The following is an 11079-nucleotide window of genomic DNA, read 5'->3' as shown; positions in this document are numbered from 1 at the left end:
AATTTGGGGAATCTGCTACGCAATCAGAGAATGGGCCGCACATAAACCGTGTATGACCTTATGTGGGCTGCACAGGCTCAAGACAAAATTTTCACGCGGGCCGCATGAATATCTGATACTTCAAAAAATTTGATTTTCTAAAAACTTGATTCTTGGGCAAAAAGAATCCCGTATAGCCCGGTTTCAAATTTTTGACAAAAGTTTGGAACAAAAACGGGAATGAAGGGTTAAATATTTCAAAAATATCATTTTCAAAATACCAAAAACGCTTTTTAAAACAGTTTATTGAATTTGGAAAAGATGAAAGCACAAGGCTTTCCAAAAATGCCCTTCTTTAACGTCTTTGGCAAGACGTCCTCCTCGCTTGTTTCAACACATCGGGACATACAAGTGGATGATTTCAAGAGCATTAGCATTGAAACCTTCATATAATGGATTCAAACGGTACCTATTGACTTTAAATGTTTGTCCCGTCTTTTCGCTTTGAATTTCTACCGCTCCATGGTCAAAGGTCTTGATCACAACAAAAGGCCCAATCCACCTTGATCTTAACTTGCCCGGAAATAACTTCAATCATGAATGGTAAAGTAAGACCCTATATCCCGATTCAAAATGCTTCCAGATGATGGACTTGTCATGGAAAAGCTTCGTTTTCTCATTGTTAATTCTTGAGCTTTCATAAGAGTCATTTCTCAATTCTTCTAACTCTTGAATTTGAAGCTTCTTATGTCTTCCTGCCTCATCAATATTGAAATTGCATTGCTTGACCGCCCAAAATGCACGGTGCTCTAATTTTACGGGAAGATGACATGGATTTCCAAAAACCAACCTAAATGGAGACATGGCAATCGGGGTCTTGTAAGCGGTCCGGTCGGCCCATAAGGCATCATCAAGCCTTAAACTCCAATCCTTTCTTGTCGGGTTCACTGTTTTCTCGAGGATAGACTTCACTTCACGATTTGAAACCTCCGCTTGACCGTTTGTTTGAGGGTGGTAAGCGGTAGAGACACGGTAGGTCACGTTGTACTTCCTCAATAAAGCCTCCATCATCTTGTTGCAAAAATACATCCCTCTATCACTAATCAAAGCCCTAGGCACACCAAATTTCACAAAAATATTATATTTTACTCGATAACCATTTTGGCATCATCCGATCTTGTGGCTTTGGCCTCAACCCACTTAGAGATATAGTTAACTGCAAGCAAAATGTAAACGTTGCAAAATGAGATGGGAAATGGGCCCATAAAATCAATCCCCCATACGTCAACAACTTCACAAACAAGATTGGATTTTGTGGCATATGGTTCTTTTGGGAAATGTTCCCCGTCCTTTGGCACCATTCACAACTTTTACAAAACAAATAACAATCATGTGACATGGTTGGCCAAAATAAGCCACACTCAAGAACCTTTCTCAAAGTTCAGTTAGGTCTGAAGTGTCCCCCACAAGCGAATTCATGACAAAATTGCAAAATGGATTGATGCTCTTTTTAGGGTACACATCGCCTAATAATTTGATCGGGACAATGCTTCAACAAATAAGGCTCATCCCACATAGTATTTTGCATCACTTTTTAACTTATCTTTTTGAGCACGTGTGAATGTGTTGAGATACCTTTTCGTGTTCAAAAAGTTAACGCTGTCGGGATACCAAGGAATAGATTGACTAAGGTAAAAAGGATGCTCATCTGGAAACTCATCCCACAATGGGAGATGAGTCTCATTTGAAGTGATACGACTTAGATGATCGGCAACAAGATTCTCGCATCCACTCTGGTCCCAAATTTCCAAATCAAATTATTGCAATAGTAAGATCCACCAGATGAGTCTTGGCTTTGCATCTTTCTTTGTCATCAAGTACCTGAGAGCCGCATGATCCGAATACAGAATGACTTTGGTGCTTAGTAGATATTGCCTAAACTTCTCCAAAGTGAACACTATTGCCAATAGCTCCTTCTCTGTGGTAGAGTAGTTTCTTTGAGCGTTGTCTAGTGTCCTCGATGCATAATAGATCACATGGGAGGCTATTCCATTCTTTTAACCAAAAACGGTGCCTATAACATAGTTGCTTGCATCACACATGATTTCAAATGGGAGATCCTAATTTGGTGCTTGTATGATGGGGGCGGATGTATGCAACTCTTTAAGCTTGTCAAAGGCTTCTTTGCACGCCTTATTGAACTCGAAATCAACATCCTTTTGCAAGAGTTGGCATATTGGTCTTGTTATCTTCGAAAAGTCTTTGATGAACCTTCGGTAGAATCCGACATGACCTAAAAAAGAACGAACTTCCCGAACACAAGTCGGGTAAGGTAAGCTTTGAATAACTCAACTTTAGCCTTATCTACCTCAATTACTTTCTTTGACACAATGCGACCAAAAATAAAACCTTGACTCACCATAAAATGACATTTTTCAAAATTTAGAACCAAATCCGTTTCAATGCATCTTTTCAAAATTTTGGTGAGATTGTTTAAACATTCTTGAAACGAGTTTCCATATACCGTAAAATCATCCATAAAAATTTCCATTATGTTCTCAACATATTCCTAGAAGATACTAACCATACAACGTTGGAAAGTGGACGGGGCATTACACAATCCAAATGGCATTCTCCGGTATGCAAAAGTGTCAAATGGACATGTAAAGGTTGTCTTTTGTTGGTCTTCCGGTGCCACCGGGATTTGGTGAAAACTGGAATACCCATCTAGACAACAATAAAGAGACTTTCCGGCCAACCTTTCTAACATTTGGTCAATGAAAGGTAATGGAAAATGATCTTTCCTTGTGGTTGCATTGAGTTTGCGGTAGTCAATGCATACTCTCCACCCGTTTTGCACGCGGGTGGGGACCATCATACTTTTGTTTTTCTCGACCACTGTGATTCCCGTATTCTTCGGTACCACTTGCATCGGGCTCACCCACTTGCTATCTGAGATTGGATAAATCATCCCCGCATCTAGAAGCTTCAATATCTCTTTCTTCACAACTTCCATTATAAGCGGATTTAATCTTCTTTGCGCACCTCGCCTTGGGTTGCATCCATCTTCCATCAAAATCTTGTGCATACAAGTGGAGGGGCTCAATCCTTTTATATCCGCAATCGTCCAACCCATGGCTTCTTTGTGTTCCTTCAACACCTTGAGGAGTTGCTCTTCTTCAAATTCGGTTAAGTGAGTTGAAATGATAACTGGAAGAGTTTCACTCTTTCCCAAGTAGGCATACTTCAAGTGTTGAGGTAGGAATGTCAATTCAAATTGCGGTGGTTGAACAAAGGATGGCGGCAAATTTGTATGGGTTGGGGGCGACTCAATTTGCTTGACATCAAATCTTGTGGATTTTTTCACCTCCAAATTATTTACCAACTTCTGAACTTCCGGATCTAAAGAATAAAACTTCAATTTCTCGGCTAGTTTTCCACAATCAAACCCCTTGCTTAGAATCATCTCCAACATATCACCACGGGACAACTCGAACAACTCTTGGGTTAGTGGTTCAAAAACATCAACAAAATACAAGCATGAAACATTACTAGGATATCTCATAGCATCGTAGATATTAAAACTTATTGTTTCACCATAAAACGTCATTGTTACACTTCCCGCATACACGTCGATTTTCGTCCTATCCGTCTTCAAAAATGGTCTCCTAAGTAAAATTAGAGCCGACTTGGAGGACACTTGTTCTTCTAAATCAATCACATAGAAATCCACCGGGAAGACCAATTGGTTCACTTGCACCAAAACATCTTCTAAAACACCTTTAGGAAAGACACTTGATTTATCTGCAAGTGAAATTATGACATCAGTTTCACTTAAAGGCCCGATATTCAACGATTCATACACCGAATAGGGCATGACATTAATAGAAGCACCGATATCGAGCATAGCACTACTAAAAGTGACATCCCTTATCTTGCAAGGAACCGTAAACATTCACAGATCTTTGCACTTAGGTGGAAGTTTTCTTTGTAAGACCACGGATGCATTCTCGTTCATCGAAATCTTTTCATTTACCTTCAATTTTCTCTTCTTGTTGGAAATTTCTTTCAAGAATTTTTCATATATGGGGATTTTTTTTTATTGCATCAAGTAATGGGATGTTTACTTCCACCTTTCGGAAGCTGTCAAAAAACTCTTTCTCCTCCATACTCTTCTTTGAGGTTGCAAGTCGGGAGGGAATGACGGTTGAGTGGCTATTGGTGTTATTAGAGGAATAGTGTTCTTTCGAACTCCGGCTTGCGCATCATTCTTGACATTATGATCCTGGATGGGGGTAATCTCTATTTCTTGCTCATCTTCCCTTGACTTCTTCTTGGAACTTCTCTCCCTGGTTTGTTTACCACTTCTTAAAGTCACTACATTGACATTTGGGTTCTTTTCAGTTTGAGAAGGTAGTTTGCCACGGGACTCCAACTTACTTATAGATGTAACTATATCTCCCATTTGTACTTCAAGGTTGGAGATACTAGTCCTTGTCTCCTTTTGGAATTGTTGGGTACTAGTGGCTAAGGATTTGACAATGTCTTCAAGAGACATTCCGAAGCTACTTGGTTGGGATTGAGGAAGTTGTTGGTGATGATGTGGAGGGTGTGTTTTGGGTTGATAATGTGGTTGTGGGTGTTAGTAGTGAGGTTGTTATGGTAGGTAGGAAGGTCTAACCAATGCATTTTGAGGAAATTGTCTTGGGTTGTAGCTCATATTGGGATTTGGATTCCAACTTGAATTATATGCATTTTGGTAACCGGATGGTTTGTTGTGTTAATTTTGGAATTCTCCCGTGGCATTCAAGTATTCCGCATGTTCTTGGAGAATGTGACACATATCCGTAGAATGCTCCATGATTGCACATATTCCACAAACCATCACTTGTGGAGTTTGTCCCATGGCTAACTTTTGAACAACGAATGTTAAATCTTTGATTTGAGACTCTAGGTTCGATGTCCCCACTTCATTGACTTTGTGTTATGTGTCTCTCTTTATGTCTTGGCGCGGGCCAAAGTGTTGGGAATTCGCGGTTATGGTGTTGAAGAGTTTTCTTGTTAGTTGTGGAGTTTTGCTAAAGACATCCCCACCACTTGAGGCATCAACTAGTCTTCTCTCCATTGGAAACAACCCCTCATAGAAGTGTTGAATGAGGAGTTGTTCTGGAGTTTGAGGTTATGGACAACTATAGCACAAGTTATTGAACCTCTCCCAATAATCACGGAAAGTCTAATTTTGACCTTGGCGGATTCCACAAATCTTATTTCTAAGACTTGAGACTCTTCAAGCGGGATAGAACTTTTCAAGAAAAGCTCTTGCCATGTCGGTCCATGAGTTGATTGACCCCGGTGGAAGATAGATTAACCAATACTTTGCTCTATCGACCAATGAAAAGGGGAATGCCCTTAATTTGATTTGGTCATCGGTTGAACCTTGTGGCTTCATGCTAGTGCAAATAATGTGGAACATCTTCAAGTACTTATGAGGGTCTTCATTTTCTAATCCATGAAAAGTTGGAAGGTAAGTAGAAAACATGAAACAGCGACGTCGGCCCTCAAGAAGATTCGAACACCTCTCTACTGGTTTCCTGAGAATATATGTAATTTTGAAAACTATCAACAATTAAGTTGGTGAGTTCATAAGCATTTTTGTGCGAGAAGGATTTGTAACGTTTTCGAGAAAATGATTTTTGTATACTTCTATAAAATCCGATATTATCTTTAATATGAACTATAAATGTATGTATTTCCTTTGTATCTTTTCCTTGAAAAATGATAACATATGTTTCCAGAAAATCCAATATTTTCTTAAGTATGAACTATGGATGTATGTATTTCCTTTGTATATTTTCCTTGTAAAAATGATAATGTATGTTTCCAGAAAATTAAATATTTTCTTAAGTATGAACTGTATATGTATGTATTTCCTTTGTATATTTTCCTTGTAAACTGATAATGTATGTTTCCAGAAAATCCAATATTTTCTCAAATGTGAACTATAGTCTTAAACCCTAAAACCAAAAATGTATAAGTGCTGCTGTACTCAAAAATAGTATGTAGTTATATCTTTATATAAAACTAATGAAGTGTAAGCCACCCCGTAAACCACGTAGTGTTGTTGATCCCTATGTGAGTTATTATTACCATGCTAATACGACGAGTGGCCTGCACGACGTTCTTCAGGCGTTGGAGCGGGAAGACATTTGTCACCCTAGACTTGCCGGTCTAACTGTAGCGAACAACTGAGGTGCGGGATTGTCAATCACGTATAGATATATACACAATGGTATCGCTTTCCCTCAAGGAGACTCTGGTTATAATGCAAGACTTAAGGTGTAAGCTAGGTAGGTACGGTGAAGGAGCGTCTCACAAGAGCATCAACAGATTCACGGGAACTATAACTCCTTTTTCTTGTAAAATTAAATAATTATACATTTGAATAATTATACGGTTCTTCTGAAATGAAAGTGTGGTTTGTGACTTCCAAACTATACCAATTATAGATTACCTTATGTGTTTGTTGCGCCTATTTATATACGCTATTATATAAATATGAAGTTGTTATCTTGTCTACTGTCAATATATGAAATCAAAACATAATATTTTTGGGTTGTAACTCATCAAATTAGTAAATGACTATAATGTAACCATTTCTGCTACAAAGGCTATCTTGTAGTAAAAGTTACCAAAAACCATGTAGTTTTACAAATCATAAATTTTATCATGATTTTATAACATAGATTATGTTTGTTTTATTAGTTTTGCTATTCAATATATATATATATATATATATATATATATATATATATATATATATATATATATATATTACAAATAGTTATACCAAAAACTAGTGTTAACCATGCCTTATGCAAATAATATCTTATCTATAACATAAAGATGAAAACATGTAAATATTCGTGAGATAAACAAAGTTTTACTTGTATTCCCCCCCCCCCTCCTCCCCCTCCCCCCTAAAATATGAAAAAGCTTAAAAATGTGGGGGTATGAACTCACCTTGAGTGGTTTTGTAGGTTGTTTTGGAATAGATGTTGAGAAGATTCCAAGCCTAAACACTTGGATGGAGTTGATGAACTTCTTGGAGTAGTTATCCTAAGGGTTTAACACATAATAATATGTGTGTGGATCTAATGAAACTACATAAAAGGTTATAAATCCACTAGATTTGAAGGAATACTTACCAAAAATATAAGGATAATCGTTTGGAGGCTTTGAAACTTGGAAGATTGTTTAGTCTTGACTCTTGAGAGAAAAGGAAGTTAAGGGGAAAGTAGAATGGAAAATGGTGGTGTTTATGGTGTTGAATTCGTTCTTAATAGGAGAAAGAGTATGATGGGATATTTACTTGGTAATCTGTTGGGTATTAGCTTTGTTATATGTTGGATATTAATCTACTTTGGAAAGGAGGAATCAATTAAATCAACAGGTCAACACCTTATCACCTTGGGAGGGGATTTACTTGTGTTTTCGGCCATGCATGACCGAAATCACCCAATACCCTTTGTGATTTCGGTCCTAACTCCCTTACATAAAGAGTTTTCGGCCTAGTGGTTTGGATCTTAAGAGTTTCCGTCCTAGGGTGCTCTAGACTTGGTGATTTCGATCTAGGTGCTTTTGGGTTTGTGTTGATTTCGATTCTAGGCTTCCACCCTGGGGTTTTAGTTCTTGTTATCACCCATTAAATGGGGTTTTCGACTCTAGGGGTCCCAAGACATAAGTTTTCTTGGGGGGTTATTTATCTATGTTGATTTCGTTTCTAGTTTGTTGACTTACTAGGTTCATTACAATCATATATATTAACTTATACAGTTAATTCCCCTTCTTGGTTTGCCAAGTTTTATTGCAACAAGGTTACAATTTAGACTTTGCTTGATCCAGAACTTTCGGGTTGTCACAAGTGGGTCGAAGGAAATCAACTTTTGAATAAAAAAATGTTAAGACTTCACAAGAAAGTAATGATGAGGTGTTTTCAATGGATAGTGATGATGAAGTGGTGTAAGAAGAAGAAAGTGAAGATTGTGATGATCTCTTGGAATTGGAAAAGATGATGGAGGATGAGATGCAAGTATGAAATGAACCCCAATAAGAGGAGAAACGTGAAAAGCCTCTAGCTTTAGTTCCGATCATTTTGGAGTGTCAAGTTCTTACATTTTCCAAGCATAAAGTAGAGATAGAAGAGCCAAATATGAATCAAGATTCTGAAGGTGAAAAAGAGGAAAAAGTGAACAAAGAGACGAAGCTTGACAAAGGAGATGAAGACATGAAAGAGGTCAAGAAAAAGAAGGGCAAATCTGGAATAAACCAAGGAGTCAAGCATAAATATGAGGAAAGCACGAACTCAAAAAAAAAGAGCACGAAGAAAGCGTATAAGAGGCGAGCTGCGGGTTACAAAACAAAAGGACTAAATATGAAGCTGAACAGAGAGATTCTGCTTCCAACCGCAACAACGTAGAGCGGGAAGGAGTCCAGCTCACGACTCCTTAAAAAAAAGTTCTTCCATGAGGCAACCCACGATTTGATTTTCGTTTTCCTTCATTTTTGTATTTATTGTTTGTATTTATTTCTATTTTTTTAGGATGTTTCACTCTTTCACTATTTTTTTGACACCCTTCTAATAAAGGGTAGATGAAAACATGTTTGTGGTGTACTTAAAATGAATTTTTGATCAAAAATTATGCTTATTTAAAACTTCGAAACTCTTGACATGGTCCTCACATGGCCATGACATGGTGCTCATTTTGAACCCGATTAGAAACACACGGTTTACATCCCCACAACATGGTCAACACAAGCCTACGATGTGGTATCTGTTAGTTTAATAACTCTTTAAAGCCTAAAAACTCTTTTATTTGTCACTTTTACAAACCAAAACCACAACGTTCTCTCTTTTCCCCCATCAAGTTTTTCTGCAATCTTTGACTGTTTTTCTTCCACTTTTTCGTGTCTAATCACTTGATTTTGCTTTGATTTACTCGATTTAGAACAAAAATGTGTGATTCTCAATGTTAGGGTTTGTCGAAATTAAGATTTTAACTGACAAATCATGTTGAATAAATAGCTTAAATATGTTTAGACATGCCTTTAGACAAAACCCTTTTGATTGGTATGCTTGATTTTGGGCCAAAAACAGGTTTCAATTAGATTTCCATAAGCACCACGACGTGGTATTCCTTTCACTACGACGTGGTATCTACGGAATTAATATTTTTGTTGATTTGTTTATTTAACTTGTGAGGTGTTTTGTTATATTTTTTGTTTCTGGGTTTTATAGGAAATGGATCCTAGAAGAAGACGTAATCAACAACCAAATCAAACGTCTTCGAGAAAACCCAAATACTCCACATGTGCACCCTTTTTACCTACAATAACCGGTTCGGGTGGCTCTACAACAATGATTTCGCCATCTCGCATACTATAGATTAGGAGTGGTTGAATATCAATGGAGTAATGGAACATGCTGATCCACACTTGAATAAAGTATTTTTAGGGATGGATTTTCATTCACATGCAATGGTTGGAGGAATTTGTTTATGATTAAAGAGTCGATTTGTAAGGAGTTGTGAGTGGAGTTTTTACCAACAATCACTTTGGATACACACTATCGAAAGGAACTCACCTTTAGGCTAGGAGGACAATACTACGGATACATTTTGATCGATCTTGCATGGAGACTAGGAATTTATGGCTGCGAAGAATCTGGAATTGGAAATTTCAACACATTTTTAGAGGTCGGGCATCGAGATTTTTCATCTTGAATTCAGAATTATTAATTTTGGGATACAATTGCCAATGGCCTTTATAATCTGGGATCGTAGCAAGAAAACCAAATCGAATCTCCTAGTCATTGTTTTATTCATCTTCTCATTACTTTTAGTGCTAATCACAAACGATATTGAGACAAAGTTACTAGATTGAACCTCTTTTATTTATGGAGTAACATTACACCGGGGGTATTTTACAATATCCCATATGCTATCGCCTGATACTTAGCCCAAAAATCAGTGAATCTACAAGTGTGAAGTCCCGTATATGGGGGACATTTTGTGACATGACTTGCAAAATATTATGAAATTTTAGACCTGAATTTGCTACAACCTTTGACACTTATTCCGAATCAGCGCCTCACAGTGGCAAAGTTAGAGACCATGTAAATTGTAGTCAATGTTTGGGGTGGATTATCAATACCAGCCAATGGTCTGGAGGTGCCGATAGGAGGAGATAAGGAACCAAGGCCAAACCCACTATCTCGTAAACAATGTTGAATAATATACAAGGGACCGATCCATGAGTTGACATGGGTCGTTGATCTACGAGTTGTAGCTTCACAGGTTGCATGACTATCTGAGAGGATAAGAGAACTTGGTGGATATATAGATTATATGCGGGCTCGTAATGAGTGGGTTGTTAGTTTATTGGAGGTTATCATGAAACATATAGGATTAACACCTTCGCCACTATTTGATGTTCACATGTCATATGTTCATAGTTGGAATGAACGATTTCCCAGAAAGGATGGGGAGGGACCTAGTGGAGCATGGCAGTTAAACATGGATGAAGAGTGAATCTATCCTTTTATTTTAAGTATATTATGTTTTTATTTATTTTGGTAAGTTTGAGAATATTTCTATTTTATTTGTTTTTGGTGTGTTTTAATTTTTAGTTTTATTTTGGATTGTAATCGAATGATTTTCCTTTGTATTAATTTTGTTTGGTCTCACAGAATATGTATTAGAAAGTTGGCATTAAGTTCAGCATATAGGCCAAGAGAGAGTTCAACGATTATTAGCGAGTGGCGTGAAAATTAGCAAGTATGGGGTGCGATTTTGTGTACGAGAGGAATTTGAGCAAACATTTTTTTACAGGTTTAATTCTGGGAGATGAAGTGTTTGACAGAAGAGAAATATGTGATTTGAGCATCATCGAATCATATTTTGCATAGAAGAATTTTCAGAGATTCCAAAGACCACGATATGGTATCAGCTTTTCCACATCATGGTGCTTATTTCGATTGCTATAAGTTCCTTAATTATCCTCGTTACCACGTCGCAATCAATATCATACCACGACGTGGCTGAA

At 37.5% G+C, this 11079-nt stretch overlaps 1 protein-coding gene across 1 annotated transcript; it reads right to left on the bottom strand.

The window, feature by feature from the left end:
- Positions 1-573: 573 nt before the first annotated feature.
- LOC145124551 (uncharacterized) lies at positions 574-3886 on the bottom strand. The gene is made up of 3 exons (XM_079059957.1): positions 2564-3886; positions 1137-1195; positions 574-1090 (listed from the first exon to the last, which is right to left on the bottom strand). Exons 1-3 carry the CDS (start codon positions 3884-3886, stop codon positions 574-576), a joined length of 1899 nt encoding a protein of 632 aa, XP_078916083.1.
- Positions 3887-11079: the final 7193 nt, after the last annotated feature.

The sequence above is a fragment of the Lactuca virosa genome, chromosome 1 (genome assembly GCF_052849685.1).
Source record: "Lactuca virosa cultivar CGN04683 chromosome 1, Lactuca_virosa_CGN04683_v6, whole genome shotgun sequence".
Taxonomy (NCBI): domain Eukaryota; kingdom Viridiplantae; phylum Streptophyta; class Magnoliopsida; order Asterales; family Asteraceae; genus Lactuca; species Lactuca virosa.
The sequence above is the reverse complement of the archived record's forward strand: the minus strand, read 5'-3'. Positions and strand labels throughout refer to the sequence as shown.